Source organism: Eulemur rufifrons, chromosome 23 (genome assembly GCF_041146395.1).
Source record: "Eulemur rufifrons isolate Redbay chromosome 23, OSU_ERuf_1, whole genome shotgun sequence".
Lineage (NCBI taxonomy): Eukaryota > Metazoa > Chordata > Mammalia > Primates > Lemuridae > Eulemur > Eulemur rufifrons.
In genome coordinates this window covers 4,717,483-4,737,418 of record NC_091005.1, presented here as the reverse complement: position 1 = coordinate 4,737,418, position 19,936 = coordinate 4,717,483, and the positions used below count along the sequence as shown (strand labels likewise).

General features: G+C 57.1%; 3 protein-coding genes across 6 annotated transcripts in view; 2 read left to right on the top strand and 1 right to left on the bottom strand.

Moving 5' to 3' along the window:
- Nucleotides 1-759: 759 nt before the first annotated feature.
- On the top strand, nucleotides 760-6,701 carry ZNF319 (zinc finger protein 319). 4 transcript variants are annotated; one of them, XM_069456358.1, is made up of 2 exons: nucleotides 760-971; nucleotides 3,242-6,701. In XM_069456358.1, exon 2 carries the CDS (start codon nucleotides 3,243-3,245, stop codon nucleotides 4,989-4,991), a length of 1,749 nt encoding a protein of 582 aa, XP_069312459.1. In that variant the 5' UTR covers nucleotides 760-971; nucleotide 3,242; the 3' UTR covers nucleotides 4,992-6,701. The 4 variants fall into 4 exon arrangements, with proteins under 4 accessions (XP_069312459.1, XP_069312458.1, XP_069312457.1 ...); XM_069456357.1 differs by having other exon boundaries at nucleotides 2,987-6,701; XM_069456356.1 differs by lacking the exon at nucleotides 760-971 and adding an exon at nucleotides 1,244-1,914 and having other exon boundaries at nucleotides 2,987-6,701.
- Nucleotides 6,702-10,908: 4,207 nt separating this feature from the next.
- SPMIP8 (sperm microtubule inner protein 8) lies at nucleotides 10,909-18,385 on the bottom strand. Its single transcript, XM_069497847.1, has 8 exons — nucleotides 18,295-18,385; nucleotides 17,267-17,491; nucleotides 13,878-13,939; nucleotides 13,444-13,618; nucleotides 12,941-13,002; nucleotides 12,690-12,754; nucleotides 12,298-12,330; nucleotides 10,909-11,163 (listed from the first exon to the last, which is right to left on the bottom strand). Exons 2-8 carry the CDS (start codon nucleotides 17,487-17,489, stop codon nucleotides 11,133-11,135), a joined length of 651 nt encoding a protein of 216 aa, XP_069353948.1. The 5' UTR covers nucleotides 17,490-17,491; nucleotides 18,295-18,385; the 3' UTR covers nucleotides 10,909-11,132.
- The window catches only part of CNGB1 (cyclic nucleotide gated channel subunit beta 1), a 69,268-nt gene continuing 63,687 nt past the window's right edge, over nucleotides 14,356-19,936 (top strand). Inside the window, exon 1 of the mRNA XM_069497848.1 lies at nucleotides 14,356-14,440. The gene's annotated coding sequence lies outside the window, so the exon portion shown is untranslated. The remainder of the gene's footprint in view (nucleotides 14,441-19,936) is intronic.

Below are 19,936 nucleotides of genomic sequence, written 5' to 3'. Positions count from 1 at the left end.
CGGGAGGGGCGGGACCCAGCAGGACAGCAGCAAAGACTCAGCCCACCCGGTCCATGCTGCTTGCCGGCTCGGCCCTCGTGGAGTGCTGGCTACCTGGAGCCTCCCGGGGCACCCCCCGCCCACGGCCTTCATGTGCCCATTTCACAGATCGCTCTGTCCCCTCACCTCTCTGCTGCTCTGTCTGCAGCCACCCAGAACCAGACTTCCCTGACTCGACGGTCCCCGGGTCAGCGCACTAGACCCAGCAGGCATCCCTGCCCTCCGAGCTCCAGGATCAGAGGTCCCGGAGCCCCCTCCTCAAACTGGCCCAAAGTCCGAGCCTTGGGGGCCCCTCCTCCTGGAGCCAAGCGGAGCAGTTAGAGGCGGGTCAATTCCAGAAGATCAGAGGATCTGGGAGCCTCTTCCCCCAGGTGCAGAGTGGGGCCGGGGGCGGACCCCGGGAGCCCCCTCCCCTAAGGCCGAGCTGGTGATCGGGAGCAGAGCGCCCTCACAAGGTTAGCCGAGGCGCCCGGGCCCGGCGACTGGAGACCGCCCCGAGCACCCGGCGTGTCCGACCGGGCCCGGCCGCGGGGTCCCCGGCAGGGGGCGGCCTCGCTCCGCGCCGCCCGCTCCTCCCGCAGCCCCTGCCTTCGCCGCCGCCCGAGCTGCCGCTCCTCCCCCGGCCCCGCCTCCCTGGCCCTCGCGCCGCCCGCCCGTCCGCCTGTCTCTGCAAGGCCATCAGTCCGTCCGCCCGCCCTCCTGGCGCTCCTCGCCCCGGCCCCGCTACCGTGGCCGCGCGCGTCGCTTCCTCCGTCCTGGCCGCCGCTTGCCCGTTCCCCGCCCCCGAGCCGGCCGCTGCCGCTACGCAAGGCCGGGGATTGGCAGCGCGCGTAGGCCGCGCCGCCGCTGATGGAGCCGGAATAAAGGGGCGGCCGAGAGAGCAGCTGGTCGCCGCTCGCCCCGCGCCTGGCCCCGCGGGCGGCCTGGAGCAGGTGAGCGGCGGGGCGCCCGGGGCCGCGTCTGGGGGCCACTCCCGCGCCCGCCGCACCCCTTCCTCAGCCGGCCCGGCCGCCCCCCGCCCCTCCGACCCGACCCGGCAGCCTCTTGAGCTCCTGGGCGGTCCAGGCCCGGCCTGGACGCGCAGCCGCTTCCTGGGCCCGGCCTGCGGCCCTGGGGCCTTCCTCGGGCCCAGCCACCTGGGGGGCCCGCGCTCGGGCTGCCCGGGACCGGCCGTCCCGAGCGAGGGCTGACAGGACGCAGCCCATCTGGGCCGGAGGGCAGGGCCGGCTGGAGGTGATCGGCTTTCCTTCGGTTTCCCAGGGAGGAGGAAGGTCTGGGGTGGGGCTCAGGTGGGGGTCTCCCCTACCTCCCCTCCCCTCGTTCCTCCTCCCCTTTGCCAAGTGATCAGAGAGGCTTCCTGGCTGCACCTTCGCGGAGGAGAGCCGGGGTGGGCAGTGAGGTTGCGAGCCCAGGCCAGGGGTCGCTGGGTCTAGCAGCCATTCATGCCAGGAAACAAACAAACAAACAAACAAACCCCGAAAAACAAAAAACAGTGGTGTGGCGCAGTCCGACCTAATGGCGTTCAGAGAAGCCCACCTTCCCGTGTCTGTCCTGGGAAGGCTTGAATAACCCAGTGGTACCTGCTTGTTCACGCAACCTGCTGCCTCCACCCAGCGCAGCCACTCCTTTCCTCCCTCCCTTCCCGGAAGATGCTGAGGATGACAGCATTTAGCTTGACTCTTCTGTTTCTTTGGCAGAACAGTTAGAGGCCAGACTGGCCTGTGAAGGCATCCCCTTCCTTCTTCCTCTGCTCAGGAGAAAACTTACAAACTTTTATATGTGAGAGGCAGATGAGCTGGGAACCTGGAAGTGGGTTGCATCTGATTCTAAAAGTTCCTCCCTCTCGCTGGCATTACCTTATGCTGCCGCAAAGTGGTGAGTTAGAGATTTGCCTGGGCTGGGTGGGCTTTACCTTCCATTCATCACACAGCACGTTACAGATTGGAGCAAGGGAACGGGGTTGTCTCTGGAGAGGCGATGAGAGAGACGCTGTGTGGTCAGCACGCTGCCTACATCCTACATTGCCCATGCAGAAGATTTAGGACTTTTTTTTTTTTTTTTTTTTTTTTCGGTGCTCTAGGACAACAGTCCCCAACCTTTTTGGTACCAGGGACCGGTTTCATGGAAGACAATTTTTCCACATCCCAGACTGGGGATGGGGGGGGGGGGATGTTGTTGGGAGGAGGGGCGTGCAGAGCTCAGGTGGTGATGTGCACCTGTTTCCTAACAGGCCACGGATCAGGGGTTGGGGACCGCAGCTCTAGGAGATGACTAAAATAAGGAAGTCCTGTTATGTGGACATTGAGGCTTGGTGGGTCCGTGGACCTGTCAGCTAGCCCCCATCATCCACTGGCTCAGGTCCCTGTAAGGCCATCCATGCTTTTATGGTAGAGAGAGGACAGGCATGTGGGCCAGCCTCTCACAGGAAAGAGTTTTTGAGATGGTCCTAGGATCTGTGTAGTTGTCCTAAATATTGGCTACCAGTGGCCTGTCAGACCTGGGAGGCCTGGCCTCTTTGGCCCAGCAGGCTCTTCCTGTGAGCAGTGTGTCCTGGGTTGAGATTCAGGGTGCCAGTGGGAGAGGAGCTGGCAGGCCTCAAGGAGGCCTCTGTATTGTGGTCAGATCATCCCAGATGCTCACTTGTGAGACACCTGGCTAGAGTGGGTTGGCAGAGAGCTACAGGGGACTCGTGGAAGCTGGGACGCCCTGGCCCAGAGGTGTGGAGCGGAGGGGGTGGGGGGAGGGGCAGCTGCCATCCCCTTTGCCTGGAGTAGCTGAGCTGGCAACAGACCTCTTTGGTCACAGGTGGAGGTGTCCCAGCCCTAAGCACCTTTCCCTTCCCTGTTGTGGTTATGTCCGCGTGGTGAGTGTTGCGACAGCAGGGAGAGGGCCCAGGGGATGGCTGCTTGTTCCTGCCTCAAGCTCACGATTTCTCTCTTCCCTACAGAACCGACCCCTGGGGAAGGCAGAGCCTCCCTGGCATTGCTGGGACCCTGCCTTGAAGAGCCCCCATGTCCTGTAGACAGAGCCTTGTAGTCTGTCTTCTTGGTTAATGACTTGGGCTGTCTGAGCAGTCCTCTTCTGTGCCTTGTCTGAGGTCCCTGTCCATCCCTGAGATCGGGCAGCTTCTCTCTCTGGGTTGGGTCACCTTAAGCGGGAAACTGAAGCCATTACTCTCCAAACCCTGTTTCATCTTCCCAAGCATGTCGGAAAGCTGGCAGCAGCCGCCACAGACACAGCCGCAGCAGCCGCAGCCACCGCAGCCGCAGCACCACGCAGAGCCACCACCGGCCCTGGCCGAGCACACGCTGCCCCCGGGCACGGCTGAGAACCCCCTGGGCTGCGCCGTCTACGGCATCCTCCTGCAGCCCGACCCGGGCCTACAGCCCCCACAACACGTGCCCCTTCAGGCAGCAGGCGAGCCAGGCCCCAAATGCGGTGTGTGTGGTCACGACCTGGCACACCTGTCCAGCCCACACGAGCACCAGTGCCTGGCAGGCCACGACCGCTCGTTCCAGTGCACGCAGTGTCTCAAGATCTTCCACCAGGCCACTGACCTGCTGGAGCACCAGTGCGTGCAGGCTGAGCAGAAGCCTTTCGTCTGCGGCGTCTGCAAGATGGGCTTCTCGCTGCTCACCTCACTGGCCCAGCACCACACCGCGCACACCGGCCTGGTGAAATGCTCCATCTGCGAGAAGACCTACAAACCCGCCGAGGCAGCCGAGCCGGCCACCACTGCCGCCCCATCGCTTCCCCCGGCACCCCAGCCGGCTGCTGTGGCCCCTGCCGAGCAGGCCGACAAGCCCTACAGCTGCCCCATCTGCCAGAAGCCCTTCAAGCACCTGTCGGAGCTCTCCCGGCACGAGCGGATCCACACGGGCGAGAAGCCGTACAAGTGCACGCTGTGCGACAAGAGCTTCAGCCAGTCCTCCCACCTGGTGCACCACAAGCGCACGCACAGCTCCGAGCGGCCCTACAAGTGCGCGGTCTGCGAGAAGACCTTCAAGCACCGCTCTCACCTGGTGCGCCACATGTACGCGCACTCGGGCGAACACCACCTGTTCCGCTGCAATGTGTGCGAGCTGCATTTCAAGGAGTCGTCGGAGCTGCTGCAGCACCCGTGCACGCCGAGCGGGGAGCGGCCCTTCCGCTGCGGCGAGTGCCAGAAGGCCTTCAAGCGGCCGTCGGACCTGCGGCAGCACGAGCGCACCCACAGCGCCGAGCGGCCCTTCAAGTGCGACCTGTGCCCGATGGGCTTCAAGCAGCAGTACGCGCTCATGCGGCACCGGCGCACGCACAAGACCGAGGAGCCCTTCAAGTGCGGCCTGTGCGAGAAGGGCTTCGGGCAGCCCAGCCACCTGCTCTACCACCAGCACGTGCACACCCTCGAGACTCTCTTCAAGTGCCCCGTGTGCCAGAAGGGCTTCGACCAGTCGGCCGAGCTGCTGCGGCACAAGTGCCTGCCCGGCGCGGCCGAGCGGCCCTTCAAGTGCCCCGTGTGCAACAAGGCCTACAAGCGGGCGTCGGCCCTGCAAAAGCACCAGCTGGCGCACTGCGCGGCGGCCGAGAAGCCCCTGCGCTGCACGATGTGCGAGCGCCGCTTCTTCTCCTCGTCGGAGTTCGTGCAGCACCGCTGCGACCCAGCCCGCGAGAAGCCGCTCAAGTGCCCGGACTGCGAGAAGCGCTTCAAGTACGCGTCAGACCTGCAGCGGCACCGGCGGGTGCACACAGGCGAGAAGCCTTACAAGTGCCCCAACTGCGACAAGGCCTTCAAGCAGCGGGAGCATCTCAACAAGCACCAGGGCGTGCACGCCCGCGAGCAGCAGTTCAAGTGCGTGTGGTGCGGGGAGCGCTTCCTGGACGTGGCCCTGCTGCAGGAGCACAGCGCGCAGCACAGTGCGGCCGCCGCGGCCGCCGAGGGCGCCTACCAGGTAGCCGCCTGCTTACCCTGAGTCGGCGCCATGGCCCCTACCGGCCTATCCTGAGTCCACGCCCTGGGCCCACCAGGCCCAGCCCAGCCAGCCCCCACCCAGCTCGGTGTTCTGCGGCCCTGGGAGTGAGGTCAGAAGGGGACTAGGCAGGTGGAGGGTGTGGGCGCTTAGCATTCCTGGCACCAGCCTGGCAGTGGGGAGCCAGATCGCTGTGGCCGGTCCTCATTCCATAAATCTCTTTCCCATCACAGGATCTGCTTTCTTGAGAGCCGTCAGCCTCCCTTATTTCTGGAGGATTGGAACCAGGCTGGAAGTCAAGTGGCCTCTCCCTGCTCCAAGGATGGGGTGATGCCAGCCCAACCTCCCCTAATCTTTCAACCTCATTAGAAACCAGATAGATTAGAACAGAGGATGGTCGTGGAAGGTCTGGGAGAAGGGCCTGGACCCCAGCGGTGGGCTGGGTGTAGGCATCAAGTTGCTGTTTGGGGGAGAAGGCCAGCTCTGTGATGTAGTCCTGGGGACCAGAAGGGCAGACCATGGGCCACAGCCCTCTGTCTGGTCCAGCCAAGGGCAGTGTGACCCCTGGTTTCTAAGATGTGCAGAATGGGGGTCTTTGGGCTGGGTCTGCCTAGAGACCAGTGGGCTCAGCCAGAAGGGGAAGCAGAGAGGTTTCTGTGACACCTCTGCCAAGGGACAGTGCCATCCATGGGGAAAAGAGGAAAGGCAGCCTGCTTGTTCCGAGGCTAATCCCACGGTTTTGGAAGTACCCTCCTACCTTTGCAGCATGGTTCCCATGTGTGGTGGGGAACGTGCTCGCCGGCAGACAAAACTGCTGGTGTGAAAGGAGGGGATTACTAGAGCACCCAGGGCTGGGAGGAATCAGGGCCTGGCCCATGATCTTCCCAGCAGAGTCGAACAATGTCCTCTTCCTGAATTGTATGAACCAAAGTGTCGGGGGCTCAGCCCCAATCAGCTTGCCCCAGCCCTGCCCCAGATCCAAGACCAGGCCTGGGCACCCAGGGTGGGGGAACAGCCTCTGACCCCACAGTGCCCTCCCAGCCCATGGGAGTACCACCCCCCATCAGTCTGGCTGCTGGCCTGGCCCCAGGGGTCCTGTGCTGCCAAGGTGTCCTGGACCACATCCAGCTACTTCAAAGGCCAGAGCATTCTTTGGGTCCTCCTAGGGTCCCTCTAGGTGTCTGGCTGTCCACAGGGCCCATGGAGCGGAGGGTGCACAGGGCATGGGGCGGGGGAGCAGAAGGAGCAAGTAGGTTAAGGAAACCAGAGGTGCCTGGCAGATGGATGGAGCTGACTGCGTCGCTGGACAGCCAGGGTCCTCCTCAGGCAGCCGAGAAGGACCTTGATTAGCAAAATAATCATTCTGAAGCCAGCTCTGCCTCCTGCCCTCTTCCAGCGCCACCTCTCTCTGGTCGTGGGTCTTGAAAGGAGACCAATCAGTGCACACCAAGGTCCCAGAGGGGCAGGGAGATGCCACCTTGCTTCTCTCGTACCGTGAGAAGTCTGAACAGCTGCGTTCGCCTCCGCTATCAGACTGGGTTCCCTCCTGTGCCCGCAGAGAGGGGCTGGTCCTTCCCTCGGTGCTGGCTCTCTGTCACAATGCCTCAAAAGACATGGAACCCAGGCTTACGACAGTCGCAACTGCTCATTTTTTCCTTTCATTTTGCTTTCTAAAAGCAGTTTGTTATACTATTCATATCATTGTATAGTTTAATTTCATGTCATTTTGGATCTTATATAAAAATGTGAGAATTTGGATTTTTAAAAAGAATGACTCCATTTTCGGTAGCCACTTTTGATGTTAATATATAGTGAGTCCAATGTATGCTTTAGAAGTAAAGACATTGACCATCAGAGACCAAAGCACTGCTTGTCCTGGGCCTTCTTGCTTAGGGGAATGATGGACACGGAGAGGCAGAGAGGTGTGCAGGCCAGAGTGGCAGTTTGGGGACTGGGACTTGGGGCTGGGTTTGAATCCTGAGCTTTGAACGTCTGGCTGTGTGGCCTTGGGGGTCTCTTTGGGACTTGGTCACCTCATCTGTAAAATGGGGAGGTTAACCTTGCCTTGCTCTGTTGTTGTGAGAATTGGAGCCTGCAGGTAGGCCCTGGTGGGGAATCTGTGAAGATGCTGACAGTGCCAAGTGCAGGACACCCTGGGCCCTCGCGGATGGGCCCGCAGCCTCGGGACCTCCTTGGGCTTTAGCCGCAGCCCCAGAGGAAGGAGCTAGGCTGTGAGGGAGCAGCAGCTCAGGTTGGGCCAGAGGCTGAGGACTGGGCCCGGTAAGCACAAGAGCTTGCTCAGCCCTGCCTGCAGCAGTGGCGGACCCGGCCAGCCCTGTCCTTCCCCAGGGGGTGGCCTGCTCTGGCCCCTGGTCACTCACCCTGTCTCACAGTGACCCTTCTGCATGCCCAGCCTGGCCTACACACCTTTCCTGCTGTATCCCATCCCTGCCCAGGTGGCCCAGCTGCAACTCAGGCTCTGTCCCTTGCTGTCTTGTGAGGGTGGAGATGGGGAGAGAAAGGGAGAAACGGCCCCCCAGGCCTGGGCGTCCGAAAGCCAGTGGAGGGTGGTGAGCAGGGCCCTGCCCTGGAGGAGATCGGTGGGCGTAGAAAGTTAAAAGGCAGGAGCTGTCCACGCGACAGTGTGCTCAGAGACTGGGTGCAGAAGGCTTAGTGAAAGGCGGGGGCCCCCAGGTGTGACCCAGACCCCATGCTCCTCCTTTTCCCTCTGTGTGTGGGGTAGACCTGAGTGCTCCCTTTCTGCAGACACTTAAGAGGCCCAGGGGTCGTCCAGTGCCACACAGTTAGTGCTGAAAGTAGCCTGTAATCGTGGGGCTGGCCAGGTGAGCCTGGCACCTGCACGCAGGCCGTGTGCGCAGTGGGGCCAGGACAGGCCTGGGCTCTGAGCCATGCAGCTCTCCCTCTCCGGCCACTGAAGCCTGCGGTGCTGGCTCCAACCCACTCCTTGCTGGCCAGAGCTTGTCCTGGCCCTGGGTCTGGCCAAGGGAGCAGGACAGCTCTTCAGCAGCGGGCAGACGGGGCAGCCGGCCCCTCCGGCTTCCCTTCAGCCCCTTGAGGAATCGAGCCACTGTGCTCTGTCTTCCCAGATGTGCAAAGGCAGGGCCATAAAGGCCTCCCAGCGTGGGCCAGGCTCCCCCGTGACAAGCTCCACATCCCATCCTCCAGCAGGTGGTTTCTTTGTTCCTTGAAGGTCTTGACTCCTTGAATAGCCTTGGCTGCTATTGATTTTCTCAAATCTGCAAAGATTCCAGCCGGGATGCTCGGGGCCTCCACAGGGCCCTGAAAAGGAGGTCAAGGGAGAGTGGGGGTGGGAGGGGCCTCCCTCTTTGTGTGTTTCTCCACCCCCATGCTGGATCTGCCTTCCTGCCTTTGCTCATCGGCAAGCATTGCTGAGCACCTGCTGTTTGCCAGGCACGAAGCAAGAACTTCGGATGAGACAGTTTTGAGGTTTTCGTGTCTACAAAGGTAGGGCCAAAAACATGTCAAAACTGCTGACCTCCGGTACAAAATATTATATGCAGGCGTCCTCCCTGCCAGCAGCTCAGCCTCACCTGACCCCTGCACTCCCCCATGGCAGCCCCAGGCCCTGAGTGAGCAAGTGTATTTTGTGTGTTACTTTGTATTAATAGTAGGTATGTAATTTAGTCCACATGGGCTGGCACAGTGGCTCACGCCTGTAATCCTAGCACTTTGGGAGGCTGAGGTGGGAGGATGCCTTGAGCTTAGGAGTTCAAGAACAGCTCTGATCAAGAGCGAGACCCTGTCTCTACAAAAAATAAAAAAAATTAGCCAGGCATGGTGGTGTGTGCCTGTAGTCCCAGCTACTTGGGAGGCTGAGGCAGGAGGATCGCTTGAGCCCAGGAATTTGAGGTTACAGTGAGCTATGAGCCATTGCACTCTACCAGGGGCGACAGAGCAAGAGCAAGACCCTGTCTCAAAACAAAAAATCAAACCAAAACAAAAATTATTTAGTCCAGATTGGTGTGTTGGTTCTGGGAAACCACAGGCCCCATTCCTGAGCCCCAGGTCCAGCTGGAGAGATGAGAGGAGCTGGTACGTGAGCCCACTGTGGACGAGAGGGCATGAGTTAGTGCCGTGAAACAGCCACGGGCCCTGTCCTTGTGGATTTGGGGAAGTGTACAGGGAGGTGCGAGGACTTGATAGAAGCCTGCCTGGAAGAAAGGATAGGATTTGTGTAGGAGGAGGAGGTGGGGAAGCATTTTGGGTGAAAGGAAGACTTTGAACCAAGGTTCAGAGGTAGACAAGAGCCCAGAGCATTTGGAACAGCAAGGCTGTTGTGAGGTTTGTGTTGGGATAAAGGGCGAGGGTCGTGGATTGGGGTCAGGCCTGGAAGGCCTAGAGGTGAGACCATGGAGGCTGGGCTGTCCCCAAGGCTGTGGTTGCAGGGAAGATTCCTGATGTGGTCTGTTTATAATGAGCAAAGAGCCCCTGGATGCTCAGAGGAGGTTGACATGTGGGGAGAAAGAGGCCCAGGCTGGGTGGGGATGGGGCTTCCTTTCATCTCTTGGCCTCTGTCCTCTGACTGCAGACTGCCACCGCCAGCAACTTCAAGAGAGCTTTTTTCTGATGGACAACCTGTCTTCCCTCTAAGCCCTGGTCAGATGCCTCCACCGCCAGGAAGCCCCCTCTGGTTTCCTCCCTACTCTTGTTTTGCATCTCTCCCGTGGCAGGAAGGGAGTAGAGTATGGTGGCCACAGGCCTGGGGGTCAGGCAGGCTGGCTTCAGTTCTCAGCTCCACTGGCTTTGTGGTCTTGGGCCAGCCACTTAACCTCCCCAAGTCCCTTGCATCATCTGTAAAGTGGGTCTAAAAGCACACATCTCATGGGGCCTGCGAAGTGCTTAATGCATTGCCTTCCACTTAAAAATGGAAATTGCACACAACATCAGGCTTGTTTATGCCTGTCTATTCTGTATTTCCTTTATCCGTAGGCACATATATTTTATATTTGTGAAATCAGGATCAAACGTACAATCGGTGGGCAAGAACCTTTAATTAAATTGCTGGTTGGGTTACCATTCACGGCGTCTTGGGCTGGAGGAACATGGTCTTCTAGGGGTGCTCACATTCTGCTTTCGGGGTTGGCTTGGCTGGGCCTGCCCCTCTCTCCCGCTGCACTGCAGCGATGGCATCTTGTCTGGGTCCCTCCAGCACCCAGCACAGGTCGTGGCCCAGGCACAGGCCTCAAATGTTGGCTGGGCCACATTCCGGGAAGGACTTGCCCTGTCACAGTGTCAAGGATGCAGGGCCAGGAAAAACACTCCGTCATTTGGTTCCCTGTCGCATGCTTCAGCACGTTCACCGGAGCTCCCCGCCTGTCCGCCTGTCCTGTCTCACCATGCCTGCTGTGAGCCTTGGGCAAATCCCCCTCTTCTCTGAGCTGTCATTTGCAGGGGGGGACACTAGGGGCTCAGGGGGCTCTGCCAATGGTTTCCAAGGTTCAAGCCAGCATGGACTGTCCACTGGGCTTGGAGGAAAGGGCTTGGGAAAGGGCCTCACACAGGTTTATATTCTACATTCTGCTGCCTCACAGGGAAGAGAGCCCCCCCGCCCCCGAGCCTGCCTCTACCTCTTTAGGGAGACCCTGGGCACAGGGAAGCCCCCCAGAGCACGCTGGTATGGCAAGGGCTTCAGAAAGAGGCACCTAAAAATCCCTTCTAACCTCCTCCCTTTCTCCTTAGGGTTCAAATTCAGAGTATCTGAGCTGGAGGGGGCATGGCTGTGGGGCTACAAGCAGGGGACAGGAGCACAAGAAAAACCCAACTCCCAGGCTGGCCCTTGTTCCTCAGCCCTGGCTGGGCCTTGGGGCTTAGACCCTGACTCTCTACCGGGGGTAATCAAACAGCTTTCTCCAGCCCTCACCAGTCTTCCAGGGGTTGGCTGTGGTCCTGACCCTTTCCCAGCCTGTGCAACACACACACACACACACACACACACACAGGGATATACACCCGTCTCATGCTTCCCTGAGGGAGCAGCAAGTTTATTTCTAGTCAGGATGAACCCCTGGGGAGATGGGTGGTGCCCCCACATGCCCTCTGTCCGGCCAGGAGACCTGAGGTGGCACGGTCCAACAGCCTGGAGGTCAGCCTCCTTTCCACAGATTAATGCCAGGGGGTCAGGTAGTTGACACGACTGTGGAGAGAAGTAGGAGTGAGGTCCAGGGTGTCCTGGGGAAAAATCAGGCTGTCTTTCTCTAGGCTTCCCCCTAAACCCATCTTCCTGCCCTCAAGGCTCTGAAAACACAGCTTCCATCCTGCCTCTGTGTGGCTCTAGAGCCTGCAATGGCTCCCTATTTTCTTTTATGTATTTCCAGCTGTTCTCCTTAGCTTTCAAGCCCCCTCCACTTTGGGTTGGCCCTATCCTTCTCTCTCACTGACCCCCAATCATGAATTGCTTCCCCCCACTTTTCAAGGATTTACTGAACCTACTCTGTTAGGCATCATACAGTAGTAAAACCCGGAAGCTTTCTTCTGTGTGTGCATGAGGAGGGGGGATGCAACTTTTCATCAATAATGAGAGTGCAGTGGTCTGAGATAGGGCCCCATAGGTGGTGACCAAGGAATGTCAGCTGGTGGGAAGAGGCAGAGGGTTAGGGAAGACTTCAAGGGAGATGGGACATCTGGGCTGGGCTTTGAAGAGTAAGGAGGAGTTTTCCAGGTGGAGGAGGAAAGGCCATCTAGGAGCCGGAACAGCCCGGCAGAGGTGTGAGGGAGTGCTTGGTGGTGCTGCTGGGTTTGGGTGCCACCAGGAGTCTGGTATTGCTGAAGTGTACAAAGTGGGGCTGGAGAGGTGGGAGAAGGTCCAGTTATGAAGATGTTTGAATATCTTAGCATCCCCCATCTTATTCCCATCTTCAAGTCTTTACTTGTGGGGTGACCCCGCTGGGAACAGCGCCCCCTCCGTTAGGACTGCATCCTAGGAAGCAGATTCTTGGCTCTTTCCGTCGCGTTTCTTGGGTCTGTTTACTATCCTTCCAGGTAACGCCCCCTTCCTTTTGGCTTCCTCTGGGCCAAACCCGGTGGGATATGCACCCCCTCCCACCCTCACCCCCACCCCACGCCCAGTGGGCGGAGCATTTGCCAGATGCGGATGTCTCGGGAGCAGAGCAGCTCGCGCCCCACGACATCGTCCGGAGGGCACCTCCTCCCTCGCCAGGCGTCGCGTGGAGGGGGCTGGCTCTGAGACTCGGCTGCGCCCTGAGGCTGCCCCGCGCGGCCCGACGGGGGCGTGGCCGGCTGCGGGGCGGGGGCGGGGTCATTCCCCTACCTGTAGTGGGAGCCGAAGCGGCGGAAGGTATTCCTGGGAAAGAACGAGGTGAGTGTCCGAGGTGAGAAAGGCGCCTCTCCCAGGGGCCGACTCCCACCTTGGGAGCCACCCCTCTCCCCGCCATCCCACCTGGAGGGTTACACTGCACCTTCACTCCGTCTTAACGGCCCTACTCCGAAAGGGTGGAGTTGCCGGGACTGGATGATAAGGTGCACCATTTGGTAGCAATTAAACATTTGTTCCTTTTGAAATCGCAATTTTCTTGTGGTGTATCGGAGTCAATCAATTTCTCCCAGGTCTCACGTTTCCAAGGGCCCCGGGTGTGCACTAGGAAGGCGGCAACGACCCCACCCTCCCTCCTACGGGGTCCCGAGGCGTGTGGCATCACTTACAAGGAGTCGAAAGGCAGGGGCTTCTGTCCGTAGCGGTCCAGGCTGGGGTTCTGGTTGAGGCAGTACTGGGGCGGGTCACAGGGATGGGCGGCCGGTGAGCTGGGGAAGCATGGACGCCCCCGACCCCCCTGCCGCCCACGCCCCACACAGAGCTCCCTGCTGGATATCTCCGCCCCGGCACTGGGAGACCCTGCTCTCGGTCTTCTCCTTCCCCACCAGGACCCCGGGGACCGGTCAGTGCGCGGCCCTACCCGCCAGCTCTGGGTCACTTCGGGCTTCAAGTACCGCACCGCGTAGCCGCTGAAACCCTCGACTGCAGAGAGAGCGCTTGTTCTTAGGCGCCCGACCCGTTCCAGACAAGCCCCGCCCTTCCCTATCTAGGCCCCGCCCCCAGGCCGGGCCCCGCCCCACACCTGCTCCCAGAACAGGCCACGCCTCCTCCGCCGCGCCGCGCCAAAGCCCCGCCTCCAGACCCCGCCCCGCTAGTTCCAGAACCAGCCCCGCCCTCAGCCGCCGCCCCGTGGCGACTCCACCTGGCCCCGACCTGGCTCCCGCTTCCCGCCCAGGACAAGCCCCGCCTCCGGGTCCCTCTCCAAGCTGAGTCCCGCCGACTGTAAGTGTCCAAGCGGCTCCCCAGCCCCTCCGCCCTGTCCCTGACGGAGCCCGCAGCCCTCGCTCCCCGCTGCAGCCCCGCGGCCCACCTGCCCCGCCGTCTCCCCCGCCCTGGGGCACCCCCCGTGGCCGCCAGACTGACCCCTCTTGCTTGGGCAGGGTAGCTTGAACTCCCCGGCCGAGGACACCAAGCGGGACCAGTCCTCAATCGCGCGCGTGAAACAGGGCCAGTCGACCCGGTTGATACCCGGCGCGATGGGCGCCAGCTTTCCCTCACGGTACCTGTTGTGGAGCTTCCGGCCGGCCGCCGTGATGTCCTGCCGGGGCCACGTGGGTCAGGGCTGTGGCTGTCGGTGCGGGAGCCTGGGGGGCCGTCCCAGCCCACCCCATAGGCTGAGCCTCGTCGGCCCATTGGCCCATCTGACCGACGGGGTGCCCGGGAACCAGGATGGGGGGGTGGTAGCGGTGGGGCCCCAAATAGGCAGCTGAGGACGTGCTCATGGAGAAGCTTGGGGCTAGGGGCAGGCTGGTGCCTCTTAGGGAACCCAGGGCTGGCTGGGGGCAAAGGACACTCACCAAGCACTGCAGGGGTTTGTTGGGGACCCCGAGGAGTGTGAAATGGGCGTTGTCAAACTCATCTATTGAAAGAAGAGAAAAGGAGAAGAGATATCTCTTCCACCAGGGATCACAGGCATACACAGGAGAGATTTGGCCCACACCATGCTTTAAAAACTTTTTGAAATATCTGAGGCCGTTTAAAAATTTAAGGTAAGATAGTATCCATGTATCACTCCTTACAACAGAATAAATTCCAAAGAGATCAAAGATTTCAATGGAAAAAACAAAACCACAGAGGTACTAGAAGAAAACATGGGCAAATTCCTTTATAATCTTGGGGCAGGGATGGCCTTAATAACTCTAATGAAAAATGTAGACACTTTAAAGAAAAGCTTAATAACTTTGGATACACAAAAATAAACTTCTGCATGGCAAAAACATAAAAGAAGTCAAAAGTCAAATGGAAAAATTTTTTCCACTTATTTTACAGGTGAGAGGCTATTTCCCTAATACTGAAAGAGCACCTAAAAATCAAGACCATAAAGAAAAAAAGGAAAAAAGGAAAAGAAAAAGAAAAACAGGTAACAACATGCCTAGGTAGTTCACACACAAACACAAAACATATACGAATGGTCCCTAAAAGTATGAAAAGGTGTTCACCCTCATTTATAAGATGAATGAGTACTCAAACTACATTAAGATACCAATTTTCGCCTATCAGATTGGAAACAATCCAAAAATTAATGCAGTTTTTGGAAATAGGGTCTTTTCATCCGTTGCCAGTGTATAAACTGATTGGGCCTAGGGAAAGCAATTATCTATCAGATCTATATATATGCACATGCCTTTTGACATTTCATTCTTACTTCTGGAAGTTCATTCCACTTTACAGTTGTACAAGATTCCACTTTACAGTTGTACAGATGATGTGGGTGGGGGGTTACCCATTTCAGTGTTGTTTGTAATAGGAACTGATTGGAAACAACTCGAATGTGTATCATTAAAGGACTGGATAATAAATTATACTACATCCTCAGTAGGTAGCTATTAAAGATAGATTGAGGAAGTTCTCTATACAAGATCTCCAAGATGCAGAAGAGTATATACCATATACTGCTATTTATTTTATTTGTTTATTTTTGAGACAAAGTCTCACTCTGTTGCCCAGACTAGAGTGCCATGGTGTCAGCTTAGCTCACAGCAACCTCCAACTGCTGGCCTCAAGTGATCCTCCTGCCTCAGCTTCCTGAGTAGCTGGGACTATAGGTGTGAGCCACCATGCCCGGCCACTAGCATTTATCTTAGAACCTAAAACCCAACTATTGGAGGCAGAGAAGAGTATACATTCAGGTCACCACCTTAACCAAATCATCAAACTTAGCATCACGAACAGTGGGATAGTGATATTATGGGCCTCCTGCTGCGGTATTATAGCAAATGTGGCATTAATCACCTGTGAAGGATTCTGACCAGCGATGTTTAACCTGGCCAACCAGGCCTCTACACCTAGCTCTGGTTTACAGAAAATAGATGAACCGGGTAAAGAACACCATGAGGAAACAGTCACTCACATTCACCATGGAAGATGGTTTACAACACAACTGTTTGGGTCTGGGGTGCAGTGACTCACACCTGTAATCCTAGCACTATGGGAAGCCTAGGCGGGAGGATCGCTTGAGATTAGGAGTTTGAGACCAGCCCGAGCAAGAGTGAGACCCCCCCATCTCTATGAAAAATAGAAAAATTAGCTGGGCGTGGTGGCATGCAGCTGTAGTCTCAGCTACTCGGGAGGCTGAGGCTTGAGCCCAGGAGTTTGAGGTTGCAATGAGCTATGATGACACCACTGCACTCTAGCCTGGGTGACAGAGACCTTGTCTCAAAAAAAAAAAAAGTCCATATTATGAGGGGGGGAATGGAAAATGGACGGACTATGTTAGACTAAGACTAAAGATGTAACAGCCAATTGCAGTGTATAATCCTAGACTGAATCCTGGTTCCAGACAAACTTTTTTTAAAGCTGTAAAAGACATCTTTGTAGTAATTGGGGAGATTTTAATATGGTCTGGGTATTAGATATTATGGAATTATTAACTTTCCTAGGTGTGATAATGGTATTCTGTCGTGTAGGAGGCTCTTCTTGTCATTGGGAGCTGCTTGCTAAAGTGTGTATGAACACGTGCACACGTGTGTGTGTGTGTGTGTGTGTGTGAGAGAGAGAGAGAGAGAGGGGCACAAACTTGGCAAAAATCAGTTGAAGCAGGAGGCAGGTAATGGGTGCTCATAGTAATATTCTTTCAGTTTTTCTCTGTTTGAAAATGTTTATAATAGAAAATCAGGGAGCAAAAGAATATATGTTTGTGTTTGCATTAGTAAACAATGGAAAGATATATTAGAAACTACCAGTGGTTGCCAGCAAGGGGGTTGGGAGTGAGTCTTGCCACTGTGTATATCGTTACAGCATTTTGAGTTTTGAAATTGTGATTCTGTTACTTTTATTTAAAGCATGTGCTTACACTAAAATGCATATCTAAATCAGAACTTTCCTTAAAAATCCAGATTCCTGGCTTCTCTTGGAAGCGGGAAATCGGAAGAAGCGATGACTTCGCTGGCCCTTCCCACACAGCACGGTCAGTGGAGCCCAGGGTGGCCCCCAGGCGGCAGGTGCGCGTGCTCCACTGCTGCTCTGTCAGCCCTCCCCTCCCCACCCGTCCCCACCTGCTCCCCTGATTTGTGTTTCCCATCGGGGGCCTCTGGTGATCTCTGTGCGGTCTCTGACACCTTCACCCCGCCTGTCACCAAGCCGGAGCCTAGATGTGCCCCTGGACTGCCCCTCTTCCCCTCCCACCCCTGCCCCCAAAACCAACTCCTGTTGACTTTATCTCCTAAATATCTTGCAAATCCCCCCCGCAGCCAAGCTCCTCAGCCCATGTGAGGTTACCCGCTGGCCCGCGGGGCCCTTTGGCACTTATTCATGGGGGAAGTGAGGAGGGGTCTTGCCCTCCCTCTTCCAGGTGGAGAGATGGTTGGGCGGAGTCGTTATTGTTGCTGTTATTGCGACTCCTGCTGCTGCACCCACCAACCTCTGGCCAGTTTTCTCTCCATGAAGCCCACCACCAGCAGCAGCATTTGTTGAGCACATATTATGTGCCAGGCACTGCTCTAAGTGCCTTTCATGCCTTGTCTCCTTTTAACCCTGCAAGAGCCCGGTGAGGCAGGCGCTGTCATCTTGAGAACTTTACCGATTAGCAAACAGGCTCAGACCTTATCCAGGAGGAGTAGCAGAGCGGGGCCTGGCCCCTGTAATCCCTCCACCTGCCACTCACAGCTTTTCCCGCTGAGATCTCTTTCCTCCAGACCACCATGCTTTCCCCAAAGGCCCGAAGGGGACCCAGTGCTGGTGGCCTGACCTTTGCGGCAGTAGGTGGTGGTCTGGCAGTGCTCGTCCGGCAGGCAGGCCTTGACGGTGTCCATGTCCATGCGGCGCAGGGTGGGCAGGGCTGGGTGGTAGAGCTGCTGCTTCACGCTGGCCAGCTGCCTGCGCCGCCGCTCCAGCGGGAGCGGGATGACGGGGCATGCACACGCGTGCATGGAACCGTCGTCCCAGGGCACCAGGTCGATGATGCGGGCCATAGCTGGGGAGTAGAGGGTACCAAGGGGCCCACCCTGGGCTCATGCCAGCCAGACACCCTTCTATGCAGGAACACAACCTTGGCCAGTGCCCATTTGTTTGCTTATCAAACACTTATTGAGCACCTACTGTGTGCCAGGCCACTTTTCAGAAGCTCAGCATGTGGTGGCAGGAACACTCAGACAACAGAGGGACGCCCCCGCCAAACACATACAGTAGGTGCTACGGGCTGCTAGGGAGGTCAGTACAGGGTGCGTGTTTGGGGCGGCTGGAGTTGGGGTGTTCAAGGAATGGTCTAAAAGAGGTGGCATTTGAGTCTATTCTGAAATAATAAGCAGGAAAGGGCAGCAGAAGTGGGTTCAGAATGTAGCTCGGTATGCTGTACGCCTCTGGGTGAATAACTGTGGACTTGCCTTAGCTAAGGTATCTGGCATTTCAAAATCCTACAGAGAGACATAGGAACGTTTTAAAGAAGGGAAGTGACATGATAGACTTGAACTAGAAAAACATTGCTGTTTACCCAGTGCCTCCCTTTAAAAAGCAGATGTTCCCAGGAGACTTTCAGTCATTTACACTTTAGTGAGAATTTGTTGACTCAGCTTGCTTTCTTCCTGACCCTGAGTTGGAAGTCAGAGATGAAGGTGGGAGATAGGTGGGCAGGAGGAGAGGGGGCCTTGGACCCTGGAAGAAGAGGGAGTGGGCATAGTGACAAGGCAGGAGGAAGCTTCCCAGAAGGGACTGAATGGGGTGGGGCAGAGAAGTGGAGCACAGAGAGGGGGTAGAGAGAACTCCCAGCTTCTAACTCACCGACAGCCGCTATCTCACCTTCAGGGCACAGGCCCAGTTGCACAGGATTATGAGGACTTTCAGCTCTTTGACTGCTTAATGGGCAGAAGAGGCAGGGAGGTTGGGCCGGACCCCAGTGCCTTATAGACAGCAGCAGAATAAAGGAGCATTGTGCAGTGACAATGCCCGTTGCAGCCTGACTGTGAGGCTCCCACTCCTTGGCAACCTCGGCAACCACAGGCTCTGAGAAGAGCCACTGCCAGAATCCTGTGCACTGGCCACGTTCTCCCAGGCTTCAGCACAGGCCAGGCATCTTGGGAAATGTCGGACAGGGCGCTGGGGCTCCCTGGAGGTGGCCGTGCCAGGGCGGGCTGGGGATGGCTGCTGAGCCCACACCAGACAGGCTGTGTGAGCCTGGGCTAGTCTCTGTCTCTCTCAGGGCCTTCAGGGTCCCCTCTGTGTTAGGCAAGGGCTCTAGCCCCTGCATTAGGGGTCTGGGACCTGGGAGGGCTGTGCCCTCCCTGCAAACCTCAGGGAAGAGGGCACTGCACTGTCTGCCAGCCCTTGGGTCTCCAGCGGGTGGAGATTAGCTGTGGCCAGTCTCCAGGGTTTGCGTGAGGGGATCAGGGAGAGTGGTGGCCTCAGCAGGCCAGGGATTAGCAGCTGATACTCCACCCCAGCCGCCTGCAGGACTGCACGCTTGCTCCCTCCCTGGAAAGTCAGGCTGGGAGTGCCTGAGCCCATTACTCCGAAGCCCTGGGGACTGCCCACCAACCTGGTCACAACCATTAGAGACAGACCGCCAAGGTGAGGAAACCCTGGAGGAGCCAAACTTATTTGCCTATATTGGCATATGCTTTGCATATACCTGCCCAGGTGCTGAGCCTAATTGGTCCTGTGAGATTCCTGCAGGACTCGGTTCCCTGGATGCTCCTCTTCCAGTCTCCACACAGCCCCCAGAGCAGCAGCCCCGAGTCCTGCCCCTTACAGAAAGCTTTCCCAGAGTTGACTCCACTCACTACCCCGCCCCCAATTTATTTTTTGACTCTTTAAAAATTATAAAATAGAAGAAAATACAGAACATGCATAATACATAATGTAACTAGAATAATAATTTATAAAGCGAGACCCCATGTAACTACCATCCCGATCAAGACATGGGGTACTTCTTTGCAAAACAGTTTAGCAGGTTCTTAAAAAGTGAAACACATTTTCCATATGACTGGGTCAGATGGAAGATCTACCCCTAGGAATCTTCTGGAGAGAAATGACAGTATATGTCCACCCAAAGACTTCATGCAAATGCTCATAGCAACATTATTTATAGCCCCAAAGTGGCTATAAGTGCAAGTGTCCCCTGGCTGGTGAGTGGATAAACCAACCGTGGTGTATCTATACCATGTAATGCTCTTGGGCAGTAAAAAGGAATGAAGTACTGATACATGCTGTGAGGTGGAGGAACCGCTGAAACATTGTGCCGCGTGAAAGACACCAGACACCTGTTGTGTGATCCATTGATATTAATATAAAATGTCCAGCAAAGGCAAATCTATAGACACAGAAAGCAGATTCATGGTTGCCTGGGGCTGGGGGCAAGACATGGAGAGGGACTGTCACCTAGCATGAGGGGTCCTGTTAGGGAAATAGAAATGTTCTAAAACTC